The following is a 21985-nucleotide window of genomic DNA, read 5'->3' as shown; positions in this document are numbered from 1 at the left end:
TTGTAAGCAAACAAATATGTCGACTCTGGGTAATAAGTTAGTTATTGGGATGGACAATATGGATCCAAAATCATTCCAAATGCCAGACAGAACAACATTACAAAACTTGAGCAACATTTAGGAACACCGTGCCTATTTTTACGTACACAAACCATTGTGGCCAGGTTTAAAGGCCATACATCATTACATATCTCCTCTGATTCTAGCTATATTACAGCATACCTGAGTTGCGAGCAGTTTTTTATGCATCAGGTCTGCTAATACAACCTTGATGATTCCTTTAGATTAATGCTCATATTTCAGGAATCATCATCACTGTGTTCTTCATACCTTGGGTCGTGCATTCTTCATAGCATGACAACTCCAATCACCTTCGAGCCTCCGCATATTCCTTGAAGCCAGATTGTAGTTTACTGTGACAAAATGAATGCACTGAAGAGTAGAGCAGAAAAGAACTGCTGAAATGATTATCCTGACAAACAGAAAAGCAAGAGCTTGTCAAATTACATCATCCTACAAGCATCTAACTGATTCAAGAAGAGAGACTCAACTTACTTAAAAACTCATCTGGATCTAAACAGTCGGGCTGCAAAGGCTCCATCCATTGAGTGTTTGATAGGACTTGAGCGATAGAATCCATCTGATGTTATGAAACAGGAGGGTACATATTTGTGTACTGGATCTATGCAGAATTCCTGCAAATAGAAATCATGAAACACCATGCTATGAACTCACAAGCACAGTAAATTCTTTTTTTCTATGTGAAGACCAGCCGTGATCAGCAAATTCTCTTTTAAATCAGGCAGAAGTAAACAGATTTGAATAATTATATTTGATTGCCCAACAACAATATGTATTCAAGTAAAAAATTGTATTTCAAATTGGTATTGGTTTTGTGATTTGGGTTTTTGGGTGAAATAGTTGTTGGACGCAATGTTTGGCATAGATATATATGTTTTTACGGGAATTGTGAGGTTGCATAGTAGAGAACTTGAAGTAAACAAAAGAACAAATTCAAAGTGAATAGATGTCTACACTTGGATGAAAATATAAGTGAAGAAAAAAATACACAGCATTCAAAACTTACTGGATGTCTCTGGAGAAAAGCAGCAATTCTTTCCTCATTCTCATCAGGATCAATTGAACAGGTGCTGTATATCAGTACTCCACCAGGCTTTACCAAACTGTAGATGAAAAGCAAAAAACAATCAGGTGCAGGAAATTATATCACAAAAATTGAAGTGAACTATTGCACACTCTGTCTTAAGGAAATATGGGTTAATTAGTTCTCAAAGTATCATTTGCAACTCACGTGGAAGCTGAATCAAGAAGTGTATCTTGCAATTTTTTAAGTTGCTCCATGTCCTCAAGTTTCCTATTCCAGCGCAAATCTGCTCTCTGTTTAATGACACTCAAATAGTTTAGTTAAATAACCAACAAGAAAATTGTCCTTAATATAGGCAGCAAACGTGTCAAAAACAACAAAGGATTAGATTCTGCAGAAAATATTATCCTTAAGAGCGAAAAAAAAAAAGATAAAAAATAGCAAAAGTGTTCCCAAAAAGACAGTCTTTTTCTAGAATATACCTTAGAAAGAACACCTAATCCAGAACAAGGTGCATCCAACAAAACTTTATCAGCCTTCACATCGTTTTTCTCCTGATCATACAGTGAATAAAGAGACTTAGTTGTCCTTCTTCAATAGAAAATAACTCCACTTATCAAGAAAACTCCTTACAGCAAAAACATGAAGATCAGCTTGTATAGTAGTAATGACATGACTAACTTCCTGCAACATGGCCGTCTCTTTGAGGATTCTTAATCGGCCTTTGTTTATGTCAATGGCATATATGTTCCCTGATAAGCATGCAGTGTCAATGTTGCTATAACATCACCACTATAAACTGTCTATCCAACAGGATAGGGATCAGGGAACAAAATTAATTATGAAATGATATAATTTTATTTATTTCACAGGGATTCCCAATTTTTTATTATTCTTGGAGAATTTGGTATATTATGGTAGTCATAACTCATAATTCAAAGGAAAGTTACAACAGCAGAGACATAACTCCAACTCTTAACAACTCAGTACAAAAGTGATTACTACTATAGCATTTAGGTACCATTGCCATTCAGATGTGAAGCCATGAAAAGTGTTTTTCCTCCTGGTGCAGCACAGCAGTCAATAATACTCTCACCAGGTTTTGGATCCACAACCATAACCACCAATCCTGCACTAAAAGTTCTCATTAAACAAAATGACAACAGGATTGATGTGGCATCGGGTGCGATCGTATAAGCAATGAAGCCTGATTCTTATACCAATTTTCAAATAAAAAATATAAACACATAATGATGATAGTGGTGATAACTCCAAATAGATAAAAAAAATCTTGCTCTCTTACATGCATGCGCACCAATGACCAAAGTCCACTAATCATCTCTGCTCAAATTTAATTATTACCAACATACTCACACATTTGTGTTACTCTGTGACAACTTAGTAGTATTAAGATTTAAAGCACACAGTTTAATCATTATAAAATGTCATCAAGCCATCAAATTTCAACTGTGAAAACTGTTACAATGAAATTATGACTCTCAAATAGCTAAAAAAATGTTGCTCTCTTATATGCATACCCACCAATGTCCAAAGTGCAGTAATCATCTTGCTTGAAATTACTAATTATCAACATACCCAGGCATTTATCCATAACAACTTAGTATTATCTATATTTAAAGTCATGTAATTCAATCATTATAGAATGTCAACAAGGCATCAAAATTCAGCTGTACATACTGTTCAACCCAATGATATAATATTTTATCAACCACAAATAATTTTTTGCAGAGGGACAAAAAGGATGGGCTATACTATATCATTTTATTTTTTAAGCCAAATGAAAACAAGTTAGAATCAGATAGGATAATAATGGAAAAGTGTATATCAATTCCACACCACAAATGTTATAACCTGGGGAGATTACCTGCACTCTCATCCTGAACTGAACATAAACCTCTTTTTAGCAATCCAGCTTGAATGATAAGCTGAAGAAGAAATGAATTATTCACGACTCAACATTAGAAGGCCTTTTAACTGCAGCTCACTAGTGTAACAACCAATAAAGATGATATAACTTAATTTTATACTAAATATGATATATGCTTCTCCTCATAGACAACACTTATTTATTCAAATCAGCAACAAGCAAGTTCATCAGAAAGAGCCCAAAATCATCTTAAACCATTTATCAGATTTACTACCACAAGCAAAATTATTATGTTATACATTCTTTATATCACTATATCCATGGCCAAACAGCTGCTAAAGCCAATGTTTCCAATAAGATAGAGAATGATATTACCTGCATTCCTTTCTCTATTCTGACAAAATCATCCAGGTGCAGAGAAAGTTCATATGGAACCTACACTTCAAGAAATTAAAATCAAAATGAGAACATTGGCATGTTAGTTCTGATCCTTTTGCCAGGTACAGTAGAAATAACGATTACATGCAAAAAATCTAATGGCAGTGTACTTTCATCTTCCGAAATTAAGTTAGAGTTTGGTCATTTGGTTGTGAGTGAGTGAAAGACAGAGGACAATAACCTTTAAGTTTTGAAGTTCTGCAACTAGATCTGCTCTTGTGAATCCTTTATTTGTGTTTGCCCTGAAATTGTTACTAAAAAATATGTTGAGCAATCCAGAGGCACACGAATTCGGAAATTACACAAAAATAAATAAAATAGAATAAAATCAAATAAAATAAGAAGATTGGAGCTCACAGAAGAACAAAACCTGATGCTAAAACAAGGATCTGTATTATTCCAGACCATTAACTTTATAGCATCTTCAAGACCAAGGTAATTAGTCCATCGTCTCACCATCCACTATATAAATGGAAACAAAAAGCAGGGCATATGTGAGACTGAACATTGTAAATCCTAGATGCAAGCATAAAGTAAAGTAGATAATTATATTGTAAGCATGCAAATTAAAGCTTGTTGAGCGTATTATATGTAGGTAAATTATAAGACTTAATATTTTTCACTTTTGAGAGTCCGAACATTCAGATACAACAGTACCATAGAGAAAGTAAAACACTAGTAATCTTCACTGGCAATGGATAAGAAACATTATCAAAATTTTAAAATGGTTGGTAAAAAGCTAGAACATGAAAGAAAAGCTTACAACAGGATGAGAATGAATAGTGGCTAGAGCACGTGCTTGCTGCCTGTCATCACCATCGACTTTTGGAACAGGAAGTGAGTTGTTTTCCTGAAAAGACTCAAGACAAAGAAAATAAGTAAAATATTGTAGCTCCAAGTTGGGTGAAGCCAAATTAAACATATGTTAACCTTTAGCAGCACAAGCTTCCTCAAAATTGCGTTAACCAAATTACCAGCTCCAAGCCTTAGTGCAGCCTTTGCTAGCTTTACGTTCTATCGTATTTGAATAAAGGATCAGAAAACAAGTAATAAGTATTTAGCGACTTATTGAAAATCAAAGGAGAATCTTCAGCACACTATCTACACATGCATGGACGTATCTATATACATCTTTTATACTTCTGCTACAACATCCACAGCAAGCTAATTTCGAAATACAAACTTACATCTGGGAGAAGGAAGAAATTATGTGAATATACAGTTAATTAGAGACCCAAGAAATTATGAAACGTGTATGGAACATGAAAATAGCCACATCTGCCACTTTAGCATGTTAGAGCAGCTCAACAAGAAGATCATGTTCATGTGAGCTTGGCCTACAACAAATGACCAGCATAAGTGCTATTTTTTACAGTCATGAATCAACCATATCCCTAAACTGAAATTATTCTCTCGATGGCAAGTTGACCCGTTAAGCAAAACCTTCGAAACAATTATATTCACAATTATTAGTGTGAATAAAAAACTATGGCAGAAAAGAGAGAAGGAAAAGAAACTTTAGTCTCAGAGTTTTATGCATTTTCTTACCTCATCAACCACTGCATATGAAGGCATTTCAAGCTTGACAATCTCATAAGAACCAATTCGTAGAATCTGAAAACAATATAAATAATCATTTAAAGAACAACAAACACTCTATATAGTATTTCATCGTCCAAATTACGAAAAATAGCTGACAATTCTACCTGCAATAGGAGAGGTTCCATGCTGCTGAAGGTGTTTTCATTGTGACACAGTGACAGAATCAAATAGTCAAGGTATCTTCTCCACCGGATGGTACCCCCCACAATTTCAGTTACCTGAATTGAACAAAACCAATGTAAGATCATTTTATGCTTCTTTTATAGTTCACTATCAAAATTACTCACATGTAAGAGTTAAGAGGAATACTAGTCGTAGATCTCTGTCATCAAGAACACGAGTACGAAAACCAAGAGTTCTCTCAACATATCCCATCTCGTTATCTCCTGAACCTTTTCCTTGCTCATTCAACAGATCAGCAAATGCTCCACCGAGTTGAATGCGCATCAACCTCACAGCAGACACTGTTTAAGGACAGTAAGGTAGAACACAGAGAGAACTTTCCATTGATTTATCATAGTTACTATTTAAATTTTTATGTGCCATTACATCAGATGTCTATAATAATATTGAAAATCTCTCATTTTTTGTGATGTGTCATTAACAATGGCAGAGACAATCTCTCAGAAATATGTTTGCTTTCCTGGATATCAATTATAGATAGCATCTCCTGACTCCTCTATCAAATAGAACACTTGCTCTACATTTTGGATTTCAGAGATGCTGATGACTTTCACGTTTTCTAAATCATCTTATCCAAATAAGGAGAAGTGCTGACTGCTGAATTAGCCATTTTATAGTGAAATGCTAAAATCAAGAAAACACTTAGAATATCATTTAACCATGAACAGAGACGTATTGACAAAAAAAGGCTGAGTACCAGCTCTATGAGGTGATACTTCCAAATTCACCTTCTGCGGATTCCTAGCACCATTGAGGTTACCTGTAGCTAGCACCATACAAATTCAATCACCAAAGACACGGAAATATCTAGTACAGTATACAAATTCAATCACCAAATACTGAAAGTAGAAGACACTGTAGTTTCGAGCAAGCCAAAAGAACCTGTTCTACTTCCAGCAGTGGACGCTTGCGATTGACCTGCGACACGAATAAACGAAGACACTCCAGTTCATCCAATAAAAGTAATATTTGAATCCATTAACTTCTATTGAAGAATTTCAAATGCATTTATCCGTTATCTTAAGATTTCTGGAAAACAATCAAAGCACTGCACCTGCTTTTGCTCTAGCGCCGTGGTTTTTAACCGCGTTATCTCTTGAAATCCTCTCCTTGCTATGCCTTTCAGAAGTAGAGCAGATGACAGGATGCACACCTTGAGACGCCATTCGCACCGAAGCTGAAAGTGGACATTGCATCAAAATTGAAATTCCTTTACAACTGCGGAATACCGAGACGGGAGAGCGCGAGTGAGGAAGAAGAGCCCCTGGTTCCATTGGCAATCCAAATTATGGAACCAAAGAACATATGGAAGACGAGAATAAACTGCAGCAGCCATTTTTCTTGAGATTTTATCCAATAATTATGAATAATACTGATAACTTTTACTAATTCATCGCTTTTCTTTTTATTACGTCCCACCTCCCACCTAGTATGTCTATTCGTCTCACATGTCATTGAAGAAAAAAACAAAACTAATTACATATCTTAATTTTATTTATTTTAATTAAACTCATTAATTATCTTAATTTTAATTTATAATAATTTATTTATAAATTAATTATTTTTATTAATACATTATTAATTATTTACTAATTATATTTATCTTAATTCACATATCTACTTTCAATATTAGAAGGATTACTATTTATTATACATAGTATACAAATTTTTTATTTTTATTAATTTTTTGTTATTTTTGAGATACAAATTCAAATTTACTTTGAAAAATTTATAAAATAAATTTATATTAATAATATGGTAAGTATTTTAAATATTTTTATTATTGTTTATTTAAAAAGTAAATATAAATAAAAAGGTTTGAATAATAAAATATTATTAAATTAATTTATATTTATTAAATGTATTTAAAATGAATAAATTTATTATATATAATTTTAATTAATTAATTTATAGGGCCGAAAGGAAGAGTATAATTTTAGTTAATTAATTTATAGAATGTATTTAGTTTTAAATAATATTTTATAAATGTAAATATATATATATTATATTTTCATCGAAAATTATGCCCATGTCCTTTGTTAATGGATCTTTGGAGTTTTGATCAACAAATAATTTTGATATTTTTATTTTAGCATATTTTTAATTTATGTAAAAATCAAGAGTATTTTTTATATTAATGTATAATTGTTTTTTCTAAAATAGAAAATTAATAAGAACAAACGTAAATGGTAAAAATAGTACTTTAAATAGTGAGAATGAAGTATAAAATAGAAAAAAATTTCATTTGACATAAAAAGCAAACAAGTCAATAGTCTTTATATCAGTGTGTGTTTGTCTGGGAGTTTGAATTTTGAATTTGAAATTTGAATATTAATAATTTTGAATTCGAATAATTGTAGTATAATAAAAAAAATAAAAAATAAATGATTGATCCACTTTCCAAACAAACACACCCTTGTATTTTGTCATTATGTTTATAAAAGGGATTCGTAACTATTTTAATTTTCAGGTTATTAGGTCTGACAAGGTATGGACAAGGTCATGAGTCCATCACACGTTTATTTTTACACTAACTGATTATCCCTTAAGACATCAATAATATCAATTTGAATTTGAATTTTAAAATCAAATATAGATTGCTTTGCAATATAATACAAATACAAACTAAACAAATTTATAAAATTTTTATTTATTTATATCCTGTTTAGTGTAAATTTAAGTTTGATTTGAAATTTTGAATAATAAAATTTTAAAATATTATTTAATATAATATATTTTTTTGTAAGTATTAATATAAACAATAAAAACACAACTATTATGCTAATGTTTTAGAGATTTCTTTTTTATAAGTAATAAAAATTGGATGCAAAATCTACGAAACAGCCTTTTATATGAATATATATGCACATTTATAATTTTTTTTTTCTTTTTTTTTTTTTGATATGTTTTTACTCATAAAGAATAATTGGTTAAAAACGCGATTTAGAAACAAAGATAGCGATTTTAATGGAAATGGAAGCTACCGCAGATAATTGAATATTAACAAATCACCAGATCACAAATCATCGGCGAGAAACCCTAAGCCCCTTCCGCCCTACGCTCGATTGCTTCCTCAATTTTGTGGTTTCGGACCACGTAATTTTGATTCCGACGTCGAGTCATGGGCGGCGAATCGCGGTTCGAGATCCATCAGAATGCCTACATGAAGTTGGTTCTCCACGCTCTAAAGCACCGTACATCAGCCGTCAACGCCGTCGTCATTGGCCGGTCCGCTGGTGGAGGCGCGGCAGTTGAGATAGTCGAATCTGTGCCTCTCTTTCACTCCCAGATCGGCCTTCTTCCTCCCCTCGAAATTGCGCTTATTATGGTTAGTTCTTCGCTACCGTACACTTTTCACATGTTGTTTATTAAGTTAATTTGGTTTTTAATTTCGAATATGAAAGTTTGGGGGTGGAAATCAATAGATAGAGGAGTACTACGCAGAGAAAGGTTTGAGCATCGTAGGTTACTATCACGCTAATGAGAGATACGATGATTTCGATCTAGCCACTGTTGCCAAGAATATTGGAGATCACATAACTCGGTATTTTCCCCAGGCGGCCTTGCTATTGGTATGGTTAATTTGGTTGAATTCCTTTGATACTTCGTTGGAATTGAACTGTACATTTGTGGTTAATCTGTTTGTGAATTTTCAGTTGGACAATCGAAAGCTTGATTCTCTATCTAAGGAAAAAGCTCGCAGCCCTGTGATGCAGGTATCTTTTTAGAATTCTCAACAATTCTATGTTCAATCTTTCGATTCATTAACCTATTGAATCTACAGCTTTTCAGAGTTTTGCAAACCTTTTTTGATAACTCTCTTGAATCCATCCATTGGGCTCAATAAGCATACAAAATATGAGTATCTAGCCAGAAGAGTTAAAATTCTAGAAAATATTGTCTATTGTAAATTTATATAAATGTTAAAAGGAATGCCACTGATGTTGGAAGCAATTTCCATGGCTAAATTTTGTTTGGGCATTCAATCTAATTCGTACCATCCATTTCTCAGCTTTATACAAAGGATGCATCCAGTAGTTGGAAGCTAGCTGGCTCGGAGGGAAGTAATCCTCTTGTTCTCAAGGAACCGACGGCGAATATATTGCTTTTGGATTACATCTCATCTGGGAAATGGAAGGATATAGTAGACTTTGACGACCATCTAAATGATGTTAGCAAGTAAGAATAATCGACTGGTTTCTCCCATTGATCAGTAGCTAAAGGCCCCTGTTTTCCTATGAAATCTAATGGCTTGAATTATAATGTTTTCGTAGGGACTGGCTGAATCCAGAACTTTTTAAATAAGCATCAGATTGGGCTAATCCAAAACTGAAAGAGGTTGATTTTCACACTCATCTCAGTTCCAATCGGGGCCTTGTTAAATCATCTGGACTTACCATGTTGGGGTAGTAATTTTGTTTAAGCACTGTACGGTACTTCTTTAATGGGGCTTGAATTTCATGACTTTTTATCGATTGGATAATGCAAAAGCTGAGTTCACTCTGCTTGATCATACTTCTGTGTTCACTTTTCTCATTCTGCTTGATTATGTTTCAGAAGTTTATTTCCATTTCATGAACGTTGCATTTTTTTAGGACAATTAACGATAAGTTCAGTTGGTGCGATCATGCGATGACCTATACTTGTGATGTGGAGTAGTATCAATCGTGTTTGTTTCTGTTTTAGACTCCATGGACCCTAAACCTTGTCCCCTGCTTGTTTTAGCTATGCATTCTAGAATGAGGTGTACCTTGAACAACTTGGTCTCAGGTTCAGGTTGACATTAGAATGGAAGAATTTACAATTTTTTTTTTTATTTTTCCGTCGGACACAATGGAAGAATTTTTTTTGCTAATTTTGGCGACGGTTGTTACATTTTCATCCGATCCGATTGATCACTTTTGCTAAAATTTTATACACAGATAATAAACTAAAGCTTCAAATTTGCAAATTTTTGTCCATTCAAAAGTCTTGAATTTTTTACATTATTTACCCGCATAGTAGTATTTCTTTGGGATAACGTGAGAATCCGTTGCCGAATCTAATAGTTTGCAAACTAAGTTCGACTCACACAGTCACGAGTTCATCATCTTCACACCACGTCTAACTCGTTATAAAAAATGCCATAAATGTACTATAAGAAACATGGAGAAATCAAGATTTTATTTACATAGATTTTTTTGAAAACTTTTGAAACGCAGTTAACGAGTGCAACGAAGGTTGGCGAAGATGTCACTAAGCAACCATTGAGCCATGATCTTGTAGGCTTCTTGTGTCAAATGCACTCCATCCCAACTCACGTATTTCTCCGGATTCGGACAAACTGGAACACCAACGGCTCCACACATCCTTCCCATTTCGAAATTATACATTCCTCCTTGCCCACAACACGCTCGTTGTGTATCCAATCCTACAGCAATATAATATAATGTTTTGAATATAAAATATTTATTTGATCATTCTGGAAAAAGAACACTATGATGTGGATGGGAATATTGAGATGAGATTAGGTTAGATTACGAACCGCGCTGCCCGGCCACTTCAAGGACATATTCGAAGGCGTTGTAGTAATCTCCATAGACAATTTGATCATAGATGTATTCTTGTCTGAGCTCCGCGATGCCTTTCCGCAGCTCTTCGTTGTGGTACATTGCAAATTTGTTCAAATGCTTTAGGCATTGCTTCTCGTCGTATGCTTCCGGGATGTTGCTTTGGAACGCAGTTTTGTATATCGGGAAACACCCGATGGGGAAGTTTCCGGGGATCACTATTCTTGTCGCCCCGAATTCAATCACTTTCTAAAAGAAAGATCGCCGTCATGAAGTTACTATAATGTAGTTCTTGATCGCTCGATTTTGATATGTACTTGCTACAAGTTTAAATGGCGAATAAAGTTACCTTAGCAGCCTTTAGGATCGCCGCGACAACTTCCGGCACCATGCTCCTAACTTCGTCCATCGACTTCCCTTGAAAGATTGCGTAGTTGTAATCGTTCCCGCCTATTTCACCGACCATGAACAGGGCTGTTTCAAGCCTATCGGTACAATCTGTTATTCAGATTTCGACAAAAAATATCATATCTAACACTTATTTTCAAAAAAAAAAAAAACACCAAAAGAGCGCGAAAAGTGAAATAGTTATTGAATGTAATATTTTATATACCACTTTCGTCGAAGCAAGTGGAATTGAAATAAGAAGACATCCAATCCAATTGGACACTAAGAGAAGCCGCCGTCGCCGGAGAAACTATGCCTCTTGCAGCCAAGGCCCCCGCCGGCAATGCAGTGGCGCCAGCCACCGCAAAGTTCACCCCTCGCGTCAAGTCTGCTCCGGTGTTTTTATACGGTGGAAGAAGAGGAAGCCCAGCAGCGATTGCTGTCACGATGATTTAATTCAAGATATTAAACTTACCAAATCAATATATATATATATGAAAATTATGGTACCGATATAATCGATCATCAGTAGGCCATCAGAACAACGCCCCGTCGGATTCTGGAAGAATGTCTGGCCGTACGGTAGCCTGGCGTAGGCGGTGGCAGCTCCGCCGGGAGCGGTGCGGATCATGTTTCCGGCGTCGGAAATTGAATCGCCGAGTTGATATATCTGATCAAACTTGCAGGTTTTAAGAGGATTCGCGTTGGAGCATCGGGGTGAAGAAGATATAATTAGGCAAAGGGAAGCAAAGATGATGAATTTGTAGAAACGAAGAGAAGCCATAATGATATTTTGTGTGATTCAAAGAAGTTTACTTTACGTAGAAATTCCCTATTGCATATATAGGATCGAAAAGAAAATATGCTTCTGTAACAATAAAAATGAAATTCATGCTAATTGGATATAAAATATAATCCTAACCTATATCCACATATTGTTGAAAATTTTAGGGTTTTTTGTTCTGGATAACACAGAGTGGGTTGGATTGGGTTTTGAGAGTCGTTTAGGTTTGTTTAGGCACCAATTCTGCAAATATAACAATTATATTGTAACTGGAATGAACATGTAGGATTGTTAAAATCCAAATATATATATAGAAATTGATTGATATGGATGAATAAGATAGGCTGAGAATTGTTATTTTGTTTATGAAGAGTTGATAAGATTTGGGAGATTATTCATTTGTTTGTTATTTTTAAATATGTTTATCATTTTAAAATTTATTTAATAAAATGTTAACTTAGGGTTTGTTTGGATTTTGATTTTTAGTGATAAAATTTATAATTGAAATATTTCTTCGATAGGATATAAATATACGATAATGTTATATTTTAAAAATATAAAATTAAATTTGTAATATTCTAAGTAGAACTTAAGCGTTTAACATGATATTCTTTAAGAAAAAAAAATTAAAATAGAAAAATCAAAAACCAAAATTTAAAAACCTAAAAAAGACAAATACCTAAACCTACCGCAAACGGGATATTGTGTTAGTTGTCTCTCATTCAGCTTCTTAGTTCTTACCACTAGTAAAGTAACTCTACCCAATTATTAATTGCTTTGGTGAATTGGTGATTGGGTAGTATGGGGCCAGTCTTCTGTATATCCAAATAAATTGAAGCCTCAGACCCAAGAAGACTTCTTTGTGCTACTGCCTGCCACAGATTGAAGAAGAAGCAGCAGCTACTGTTACTGTTGCAGACCAAACATGGCGGGTGGAGTTAATCGAGGTAACACTAATCTCCCTTTGTTCGAGACAAAGGCTGCAAGAGGACGACCTATCCACCGACTCTACTGCCTCACAATGGTTGTCGCCATCCTTTCCATGTGGGCTTACAGACTGACCCACATCCCCGCCGCCGCCGGAAGATTCCCCTGGCTCGCCATGCTCTTCGCCGAGGTAGTTTTTGGTCTGTACTGGTTCATCTCTCAGGTCGCCCGTTGGCACGTTGTCTATCGTTATCCCTTCAAGGACAGGCTCTCTTCCAGGTAAATTGAAAAAATATAATTACAGGCCTGGATGGATTAGATGATTTTGATTTTGATTTTGATTCCGCAGGTATAAGGATGAGAAGTTGCCGGCGGTGGACATTTTTATCTGCACGGCGGATCCTACGATGGAGCCGCCGTCTATGGTGATCGGCACGGTTTTATCCGTCATGTCTTTCAACTATCCGCCGGAGAAGCTCAGCGTTTACCTCTCCGACGATGCTGGTTCGGAGCTGACCTTCTACGGCCTTCTCGAGGCCTCTCAATTTGCCAAACGTTGGATACCTTTCTGTAAGAAATATCATGTCGAGCCGAGGACTCCCCAACGCTATTTCTCCGACACGATTCCATTCGATGGATCTGAATTTTCGAAACAATGGAGCGATATGAAGGTGCTGTATGATGACATGAAAAATCGGGTCGATTCTGCGGCGGCGAGAGGGAGCGTTTCGAAAGAAGTTAGGGATCAACATAGAGGTTTCTCCGAATGGAATTCGACAGCGACGAGACAGGATCATCAATCCATTGTTCAGGTTGTTGTTGGCGAATCAGTCGAATTTATTTTCGTAGAGATTAAGGAAAACGAGGTATAATTAAACTTGTAGTTGTAATGTGCTTACAGATCTTGATCGGTGGATGGAATCCTGCGGCAGTCGATGCCGAGGGAAACAGATTGCCGACTTTAGTTTACTTATCGCGTGAAAAGAGACCGGGAAAGCCTCACAACTTCAAGGCTGGAGCAATGAATGCATTGGTGATCTTCACTCGTCTAGCTCGACTCAATAATCGTCGTTTTAACTGAATCGATACAATTATAAATGTCTATGTATGTGTACAGATAAGAGTGTCTTCCGAAATCAGCAACGCGCCAGTCATACTCAATGTCGACTGCGATATGTACGCAAACGATCCTGATGCAGTCCGCGACGCATTGTGCTTCTTCCTCGACGAGAAGCAGGGGCAGAGGATATCCTACGTGCAGCATCCTCAATACTATTATAACGTCGTCAAGGACGACGTCTACGCGAATGTCAACTTAGCTGTTAATGAAGTATGCCCCGACAAAACTATCGCAGCATTTCATAAATCTGTTGACTGATCGATCTTTCCCTTTGCTTCGCAAGATTGAGCTCTGCGGTCTCGATGGCTTTGGCAGCGCTCTTTACATTGGCACCGGATGTTTCCACCAGCGGGAGAGCCTTTCAGGCAAGAAGTACTCGGGAAGCCACAAAATCGAATGCCACAACGTCGAAGACACCACAAAAGGCAGAGGCGTTCGAGAGCTAGAGGAAGCTTCGAAAGCATTAGCAGCTTGTGGCTATGAGAACGGCACGCTGTGGGGGAAAGAGGTTCGATCGAATCCTTTACTACATCAGCGATATCGAGCTTGTAACGATTACCGATCTTGCAGATGGGATTGGTGTACGGATGTCCGGTCGAAGACATTGCCACGGGGCTAACGATACAATGCAGGGGATGGAGGCCGGTGTTCTACACTCCGAGGAAACATGCCTTCCTCGGCATTGCCCCGACATCCTTAGACGTATGTCTCGTTCAGTACAAGAGATGGTCCGAGGGAATGTTTCAGATCTTTTTGTCCAAGTACTGCCCCTTCGTCTACGGCCGCGGCAAGATTTCGTTGGGAGCTCAAATCGGCTACTGCAACTACCTCCTATGGCCTCCCCTGTCGTTGCCTACGTTTTGCTATGCCATCGTTCCCGCGATTTCTTTGATCCGAGGCACGCCCATTTTCCCCGAGGCGTCGACCTCGTGGTTCTTCGTTTTCGCGTACGTTTACATTGCTAAGACGGGTTATACCTTAGCCGAGGATTTGTTGCTCGGTGACACGTTGAGAGGATGGTGCAACTTGCAGAGGATGACCTTTATAAGGCGTTCGACTGCGCTCTTCTTCGGGCTTTTGGACAACGTCAAAAGGCATTTAGGCCTTAAGGAAACGTCGTTTGCGCTGACGAGCAAAGTGGTCGACGACGAGGCGAGGAAGAGGTACGAGAAGGGAGTGATGGAGTTCGGAAGCGATTCGATCATGTTATTGATTATTACGACGTTGGCGTTGCTCAACCTTTTCGGTTTAGGATGGGGAGTGTTTGTTCGGACAGCCTTGATGTCGTCAAGGCCGAGGCTCGTGTCGGAGGTCGTGATTTGCGCGGCGATGGTGGCGCTGAACTTGCCTGTTTATGAAGCGGTTTTCCTCCGGAGGGACGCCGGCAGCTTGCCGCCGGGGGTGAAGTTCAAGGCGGCCGTTGTGGCGTCGATTGCATGCATGATTGCAGCTTCTTAGGGAGTGTCGTCTAATTATGGCCAAGGTATAAGGACAACTTCCATTTAACTTTTTAATTCTAAAATCAAATTTGTAGGACCTAAAAAGACTAAGCCGGTACCGTTGATATCAGTGGCCGACTATTAAGAGGCAGGGTGGACTTTAGCCCATACCAACTCTACTTTTACTCTATTTTATTAAATATTTTTATTTTTAAAAGAATAATATATATATATATATATAATCTATAGAAAATATTTAAAATAAATAAAAAAATAATAAAAACATTGAAGCGTTGATTTTTTTTAATAAGAATATGTATTAATTTTTTTTTTCAAAATATAATATATCAATATTTACTAATAAAAAAATTATTTTTTTTATTTGAACTATATTTTATGTAATAATTAATATTTAATATTAGTATGAAAAAATAAATATAAAATTATTAAGTGGATGATAGTAGTATTATTTTACAAATAAAAAATTTGTTTTGTAAATTTAAAATTTTTGCCCCCCATTTGTTAATATACGACCGACCAACTATATTGTTTCGTGAGAGATAATTTTGTTGACGTGTGAAAGAGAAGAAAAAAAAAAAGAAAAAAATAAAAAACTGACCTTGTTCCTCGCGGGAGATCAAACAAACCACCGCCTTCTTATATATGCATTCACTCTCCTTTATTGTTCAATTAGAAATGGATTGGAGGCTTTGAATTGGACGATTGGGCATATATATATAGATATATATAGTCAAGATTGGACCTTGAGCCGGGCGCAATTGAAGAAAAGTTCCAATTATTATAAATTTTATTTTATTTAATTAATTAATTTTGATTATTTCAAATTTTAATCGAAAAAATAAAAGTGTTACAACAAAAATTGGAATGTGTGGAGGTGGTAGTGGTTACGGTTTTAGTGGCCACGTGATTTAATCTTCCTCTTCTCAGATTAAAGAACACTTCTCTACTCTCTGTTTTCCTTTTTCCTTTTAATTTCTCTTACAAAAACTTCTATAGTTTCTTGGTTCGGTTCGTGGTGGGATCGTAAATCCCTAATCGATTCATTTTACCCTGGGAAGCAATCGGTGGCGGAGCGAATTTGCTTCAAAGAGATCGCGTGCAACGCGAAACTCGAATATGTTCTTAATCAGATCTGTTATTTGATTCCGAATTGAAGAATCTCGATTTTTAATATTACATATATACTAACAAATTGAGAGTTTTAAAAATCTCGAACACTGAAACAATGTATACGATTCGAAATTACACAAAACTTACACAGTTAACCGGAAACGACTAAACAAACCAATCAATTATATTGTTTTGTCAATTCGAAACTATTTAGGGCCTAAAAACCATAAACACTAAAAAATATAAAATCATTTTTAGACTTGTAATTTAAGGAAATTTGCATCTTTAATGTAAAACGATCAAACGAACCAACCAACGATATTATTTTGTTTATTCGAAGTCGTTAAGGACCTTAAAAACTCTAAACGCAAAAAAATATTAACTCTTTTTTAGAGTTTGAATTGAACGGAACTTACACCAAATGAAGTGTTAAACTAATTTGTAGACTTGTAATTAGACAAAATTTGTATGATTAATCCAAAATGCTCAAACGAACTAACCAACAAGATTTTTTTTATCAATCTGAGGTGATATTGGTCCTAAAAACTCAAAACGCTAAAAATATTTGAACTAATTTTTAGACAAGGAATTGAAAGAAATTCATATTGTTCTTCCAAAATGAGAATATGAATCAACCAACAAAATTTTTTGTAAGTCCAAAGTTGTTTAGAGTCCATAAAAGCCAAAATGTTAAAAAATCATAACTAAATTTTAAACGTGAAATTGAATAATTACGAGTTTTTCTTTTTAATTTTCACATTGGCAAAATATATATCAGATGTGTCATTTTTTCGCAATTTTTTCTCCTCCCGCCACGCTAAAAAGACATAACTAAATTTTAGACTTTGAATTGAATAATTGTGGGTCTTTATTTTTAATTGTCACGTAAAATATGTCTCACATGTTTCACATTTTATGATTTTTTGTACTCTAGTCACCCATCAAGTCTTAACTCAACTCAAACCTCAAGGAAGGCAGGAGGTTGCTCTGTAATGGAAAACAGAAGGATTTTCATTTGATTTATGACGGTGTCGGTGCATGTGAAATTGTGCTACATATTACGAAAATTGCAAAAAAATGATACAAAGTAGAATATATTTTGTCACGATAACAATTTAAAGACACGAATGATAATTGACAATAAATACGAAATATTTATTTTAATTTTCTCCATTTGAATAACAATTGAAGAAACATGACACTCAATTTTGATATGAAGAGAGTATATTTTTCCATTTCAACTAAACTTATTATTTTTTACTATTTTCGTTAATTCTGTTAAGGGTGTGTTTGTTTGAAGGATTTTGGTGGATTTCCACTATTCATCCAATTTTTTTCCCCCAAAAACATCAAATCAAACACCTATTTTTTATTTTTTATATTATACTAAAAATCAATTTTACATTCAAAACATCACATCAAATCCTATTTATATCACATCATACAACTATTCAAATTCAAAATTTTTACTATTTAAATCCCAACTCAAAATCCAAACCCCCAAACAAACACACCCTAAAAAAATTTTGCTTTAATTTTCAATTATAGTGAAAATTAATCATATCTACGTAACAAATAACATTAACTTTTATAAAAATATATTTTGTTTCATTTATATTTTCAAGAGTAAAAATATGGTTTTAAAAGTAATAAAAGGGAATAAATGAAAATCTGATTTTGAAACTAGAAAGTTAAATGGAAGTTGACCTTAATACATTGGCTATAGAGCGGTTAAACAAATTCATTTGTGAATTTGACTCAATTCGGTTCGATTTAAGCTCGCCCGCTGTAGTTAGACAACGCACCCTAACTAGCTGCAATCACGCATGCAATCGACGCCACGATGGCCGCCTTGAACTTCACCGCCGGCGGCACGCTGCCGGCGTCCCTCCGGAGGAACACCGCTTCATAAACAGGCAAGTTCAGCGCCACCATCGCCGCGCAAATCACAACCTCGGGCACGAGCCTCGGCCGTGACGACATCAAGGCTGTCTGAACAAAAACTCCCCATCCAAAACCGAAAAGGTTGAGCAACGCCAACGTCGTAATAATCGACAACATGATCGAATCGCTCCCGAACTCCATCACTCCCTTCTCGTACCTCTTCCTCGCCTCATCGTCGACCACTTTGCTTGTCAGCGCAAACGACGTTTCCTTGAGGCCTAGCTGCTTCTTGATGTTGTCCAAAAGCGCGAAAAAGACCGCAGTCGTTCGCCTTATAACCGTCATCCTCTGCAAGTTACACCATCCTCTCAACGTGTCCCCGAGCAACAAATCCTCGGCTAAGGTATAACCCGTCTTAGCAATGTAAACGTACGTGAAAACGAAGAACCACGAGGTCGACGCCTCGGGGAAAATGGGCGTGCCTCGGATCAAAGAAATCGCGGGAACGATGGCGTAGCAAAACGTAGGCAATGACAGGGGAGGCCATAGGAGGAAGTTGCAGTACCCGATTTGCAGTCCCAACGAAATCTTGCCGCGACCGTTGATGAAGGGGGAGTACTTCGACACGAAGATCTGAAACAGTCCCTCGGACCATCGCTTGTATTGAACGAGACATACGTCTAAGGATGTCGGGGCTATGCCGAGGAAGCCATGCTTCCTCGGATTGTAGAACACCGGCCTCCACCCCCTGCAATGTATCGTTAGCCCCGTGGCCATGTCTTCGACCGGACATCCGTACACCAATCCCATCTGCAAGATCGTTAATCATTACATGCGCACGATATCGAATGATGTAGTAAAGGATTCGATCGAACCTCCTTCCCCCACAGCGTGCCGTTCTCATAGCTACAAGCTGCTAATGCTTTCGAAGCTTCCTCTAGCTCTCGAACGCCTCTGCCTTTTGTTGTGTCTTCAACGTTGTGGCATTCGATTTTGTGGCTTCCCAAGTACTTTTTGCCTGAAAGGCTCTCGCGCCGGTGGAAACATCCGGTGCCAATGTAAAGAGCGCCGCCAAAGCCATCGATACCGCAGAGCTCAATCTTGTGAATCAAAGGGAAAGATCGATCAGTCGACAGAGTTATGAAATGTTGCGATAAATATGTCAGGGCATACTTCATTAAGAGCTAAGCTGACATTCGCGTAGACGTCATCCTTGACGATGTTATAAAAGTATTGAGGATGCTGCACGTAGGATATCCTCTGCCCGTGCTTCTCGTCGAGGAAGAAGCACAATGCGTCGCGGACTGCTTCAGGATCGTTCGCGTACATATCGCAGTCGACGTTGAGTATGATCGGCGCGTTGCTGATTTCAGAAGACACTCTTATCTGTACACATACATAGACATATATAATTGTCTAGATTCAGTTAAGACGACGATTATTGAGTCGAGCTAGACGAGTGAAGATCACCAATGCATTCATTGCTCCAGCCTTGAAGTTGTGAGGCTTTCTTGGTCTCTTTTCGCGCGATAAGTAAACTAACGTCGGCAATCTGTTTCCCTCGGCATCGACTGCCGCAGGATTCCATCCATCGATCAAGATCTGTAAGCACATTACAACTACAAGTTCAATTATACCTCGTCTTCCTTAATCTCTACAAAACTAAATTCGATTGATTCGCCAACAACAACCTGAACAATGGGTTGATGATCCTGTCTCGTCGCTGTCGAATTCCATTCGGAGAAACCTCTATGTTGATCCTTAACTTCTTTCGAAACGCTCCCTCTCGCTGCCGCAGAATCGACCCGATTTTTTATGTCATCATACAGCACCTTCATATCGTTCCATTGTTTCGAAAATTCAGATCCATCGAATGGAATCGTGTCGGAGAAATAGCGTTGGGGAGTCCTCGGCTCGACATGATATTTCTTACAGAAAGGTATCCAACGTGTGGCAAATTGAGAGGCCTCGAGAAGGCCGTAGAAGGTGAGGTCCGAACCAGCATCGTCGGAGAGGTAAACGCTGAGCTTCTCCGGCGGATAGTTGAAGGACATGACGGATAGAACCGTGCCGATCACCATAGACGGCGGCTCCATCGTAGGATCCGCCGTGCAGATGAAAATGTCCACCGCCGGCAACTTCTCATCCTTATACCTGGGGAATCGAAATCAAAATCAAAATCAAAATTATCTAATCCAGGCCTGTAATTATATTTTTATAATTTACCTGGAAGAGAGCCTGTCCTTGAAGGGATAACGATAGACAACGCGCCAACGGGTGGCCTGAGAGATAAACCAGTACAGACCAAAAACTACCTCGGCGAAGAGCATGGCGAGCCAGGGGAATCTTCCGGCGGCGGTGGGGATGTGGGTCAGTCTGTAAACCCACATGGAAAGGATGGCGACGAGCATTGTGAGGCAGTAGAGTCGGTGGATAGGTCGTCCTCTTGCAGCCGTTGTCTCGAACAAAGGGAGATTAGTATTACTATTAGTATTACCGCCATTGATCTGTGGTTCTTCTTCAACCCCATCCACCATGTTTGGTCCGCAACAGTAACAGTAGCTGCTTCTTCTTCTTCAATCTGTGGCACAAAGCAGATTGCAGAAGCCTGGTTCCAAACTTCTACTCGGGCTAGCCTTCGAATCGAACAATTCACCAATGCAATCAATAATTGGGTAGATCGATTATGGTGTTTGGTTTAATTAATCATTTATTTAATTGAAAGCAAACAATTAATGTCAAAGTGGAAAAGAATTAAAAAGCTCTCATTTATCTATAGCCGTAGGATTGTAATTTTTGATCGATCCAACGGATATTAATAAAAAAAAATTAAAATTGTAATTTAAGATTTAAATATTTATTTTAGTAATTTTAAATTAAGCAAGTAATTTAATTTAGTCAAAAATTAACTATTATATTAATTAAAAATGTGACCATTATTAAAAAAAAATCCATTTAAATCTTATGTGATTCCTTATATTACATTGTGGTATAGACAGTATTTATGATTTGCTTAATTGAATTATATATTTTGTCAGTAATTGAATTATATGTATTCCATCTATATAGTATATATTACATTCTTTATCTAGCAAATGAATCATTTTTATTTTTTTTAATCCGTCTCATAAAAGATGATATTTTTATTTTTAATAAATTTATTTATCTTAAACATATGTAATCAATAAAAATCAATTTAATTAAATCAACTCAAAATCCTTTTATTTTTATATATCTACTCAATAATAAATATTTTTATCTATATTTAAAGTTTCTCATTTTTAATAAAAAATAATTTTAAATTAAGTATAAATAAATATATATTATTTATTTATTTATATTATAAAATTTTATTATCTGGCAAATGACGTTCATAAACTATATCGTATATATTTTATTAAGATATAATAATAGAAATATTCAAAATATATTATTCATATATAAAATAATAAAATAAAATTATAATTTATTATTAATAATTTATTAATATACATTGTGTAAATACATGTCTCCCTACCTGAAAGGGTACCAGGAGGAAGAGGAATACT

The 21985-nt window shown here is 36.4% G+C and overlaps 5 protein-coding genes across 6 annotated transcripts; 2 read left to right on the top strand and 3 right to left on the bottom strand.

Annotated features, from left to right (window-relative positions):
- Positions 1-24: 24 nt before the first annotated feature.
- On the bottom strand, positions 25-6575 carry LOC127249733 (uncharacterized). 2 transcript variants are annotated; one of them, XM_051272677.1, is made up of 19 exons: positions 6271-6575; positions 6099-6134; positions 5914-5982; positions 5343-5497; positions 5138-5251; positions 4980-5045; positions 4362-4445; positions 4195-4281; positions 3802-3893; positions 3613-3673; positions 3369-3428; positions 2991-3051; positions 2127-2234; positions 1739-1857; positions 1588-1659; positions 1313-1398; positions 1088-1184; positions 556-695; positions 25-472 (listed from the first exon to the last, which is right to left on the bottom strand). In XM_051272677.1, the coding sequence occupies exons 1-18, from the start codon at positions 6488-6490 to the stop codon at positions 564-566; spliced, it is 1719 nt and encodes a 572-aa protein (XP_051128634.1). In that variant the 5' UTR covers positions 6491-6575; the 3' UTR covers positions 25-472; positions 556-563. The 2 variants fall into 2 exon arrangements, with proteins under 2 accessions (XP_051128634.1, XP_051128635.1); XM_051272678.1 differs by having other exon boundaries at positions 5914-5976.
- Positions 6576-8215: 1640 nt separating this feature from the next.
- On the top strand, positions 8216-9729 carry LOC127249644 (ER membrane protein complex subunit 8/9 homolog). The gene is made up of 5 exons (XM_051272555.1): positions 8216-8544; positions 8642-8788; positions 8873-8932; positions 9229-9395; positions 9491-9729. Exons 1-5 carry the CDS (start codon positions 8338-8340, stop codon positions 9519-9521), a joined length of 612 nt encoding a protein of 203 aa, XP_051128512.1. The 5' UTR covers positions 8216-8337; the 3' UTR covers positions 9522-9729.
- Positions 9730-10091: 362 nt separating this feature from the next.
- Positions 10092-16100, bottom strand: LOC127249643 (GDSL esterase/lipase At5g03980-like). The gene is made up of 6 exons (XM_051272554.1): positions 16042-16100; positions 11663-11822; positions 11379-11591; positions 11115-11263; positions 10741-11014; positions 10092-10626 (listed from the first exon to the last, which is right to left on the bottom strand). The coding sequence occupies exons 2-6, from the start codon at positions 11781-11783 to the stop codon at positions 10418-10420; spliced, it is 966 nt and encodes a 321-aa protein (XP_051128511.1). The 5' UTR covers positions 11784-11822; positions 16042-16100; the 3' UTR covers positions 10092-10417.
- LOC127249642 (cellulose synthase-like protein E6) lies at positions 12744-15661 on the top strand. Its single transcript, XM_051272553.1, has 6 exons — positions 12744-13142; positions 13213-13675; positions 13765-13896; positions 13981-14193; positions 14267-14491; positions 14554-15661. Exons 1-6 carry the CDS (start codon positions 12862-12864, stop codon positions 15439-15441), a joined length of 2202 nt encoding a protein of 733 aa, XP_051128510.1. The 5' UTR covers positions 12744-12861; the 3' UTR covers positions 15442-15661.
- Positions 16101-18207: 2107 nt separating the features above from the next.
- LOC127249719 (cellulose synthase-like protein E6) lies at positions 18208-21127 on the bottom strand. The gene is made up of 6 exons (XM_051272654.1): positions 20664-21127; positions 20129-20591; positions 19908-20039; positions 19611-19823; positions 19313-19537; positions 18208-19247 (listed from the first exon to the last, which is right to left on the bottom strand). The coding sequence occupies exons 1-6, from the start codon at positions 20972-20974 to the stop codon at positions 18360-18362; spliced, it is 2232 nt and encodes a 743-aa protein (XP_051128611.1). The 5' UTR covers positions 20975-21127; the 3' UTR covers positions 18208-18359.
- Positions 21128-21985: the final 858 nt, after the last annotated feature.

Source organism: Andrographis paniculata, unplaced genomic scaffold (genome assembly GCF_009805555.1).
Source record: "Andrographis paniculata isolate CXL003 unplaced genomic scaffold, ASM980555v1 Contig36END, whole genome shotgun sequence".
NCBI classification, from domain to species: Eukaryota; Viridiplantae; Streptophyta; class Magnoliopsida; order Lamiales; family Acanthaceae; genus Andrographis; species Andrographis paniculata.
Note: the sequence above shows the minus strand (reverse complement) of the source record. Positions and strands in the feature narration are given on the sequence as shown.

Excerpts from the sequence above, each read along its gene's own strand:
- LOC127249719 (XM_051272654.1), bottom strand. The coding sequence starts at position 20,974 with ATGGTGGATGGGGTTGAAGAAGAACCACAGATCAATGGCGGTAATACT. Across the intron at positions 20,040-20,128 it reads ATCATCAACCCATTGTTCAG|ATCTTGATCGATGGATGGAA; the intron begins GTTGTTGTTGGC and ends ATGTGCTTACAG. Across the intron at positions 19,538-19,610 it reads TCAGCTTAGCTCTTAATGAA|ATTGAGCTCTGCGGTATCGA; the intron begins GTATGCCCTGAC and ends TTGATTCACAAG.
- LOC127249644 (XM_051272555.1), top strand. The coding sequence starts at position 8,338 with ATGGGCGGCGAATCGCGGTTCGAGATCCATCAGAATGCCTACATGAAG. Across the intron at positions 8,789-8,872 it reads CCCAGGCGGCCTTGCTATTG|TTGGACAATCGAAAGCTTGA; the intron begins GTATGGTTAATT and ends GTGAATTTTCAG. Across the intron at positions 9,396-9,490 it reads CATCTAAATGATGTTAGCAA|GGACTGGCTGAATCCAGAAC; the intron begins GTAAGAATAATC and ends ATGTTTTCGTAG.
- LOC127249733 (XM_051272677.1), bottom strand. The coding sequence starts at position 6,490 with ATGGAACCAGGGGCTCTTCTTCCTCACTCGCGCTCTCCCGTCTCGGTA. Across the intron at positions 6,135-6,270 it reads CGGCGCTAGAGCAAAAGCAG|GTCAATCGCAAGCGTCCACT; the intron begins GTGCAGTGCTTT and ends TTCGTGTCGCAG. Across the intron at positions 1,399-1,587 it reads GATTAGGTGTTCTTTCTAAG|AGAGCAGATTTGCGCTGGAA; the intron begins GTATATTCTAGA and ends GTCATTAAACAG.
- LOC127249642 (XM_051272553.1), top strand. The coding sequence starts at position 12,862 with ATGGCGGGTGGAGTTAATCGAGGTAACACTAATCTCCCTTTGTTCGAG. Across the intron at positions 13,143-13,212 it reads AAGGACAGGCTCTCTTCCAG|GTATAAGGATGAGAAGTTGC; the intron begins GTAAATTGAAAA and ends TTGATTCCGCAG. Across the intron at positions 14,492-14,553 it reads GCACGCTGTGGGGGAAAGAG|ATGGGATTGGTGTACGGATG; the intron begins GTTCGATCGAAT and ends CCGATCTTGCAG.
- LOC127249643 (XM_051272554.1), bottom strand. The coding sequence starts at position 11,783 with ATGATCCGCACCGCTCCCGGCGGAGCTGCCACCGCCTACGCCAGGCTA. Across the intron at positions 11,015-11,114 it reads CGATCCTAAAGGCTGCTAAG|AAAGTGATTGAATTCGGGGC; the intron begins GTAACTTTATTC and ends TCTTTCTTTTAG. Across the intron at positions 10,627-10,740 it reads TGAAGTGGCCGGGCAGCGCG|GATTGGATACACAACGAGCG; the intron begins GTTCGTAATCTA and ends ATATTGCTGTAG.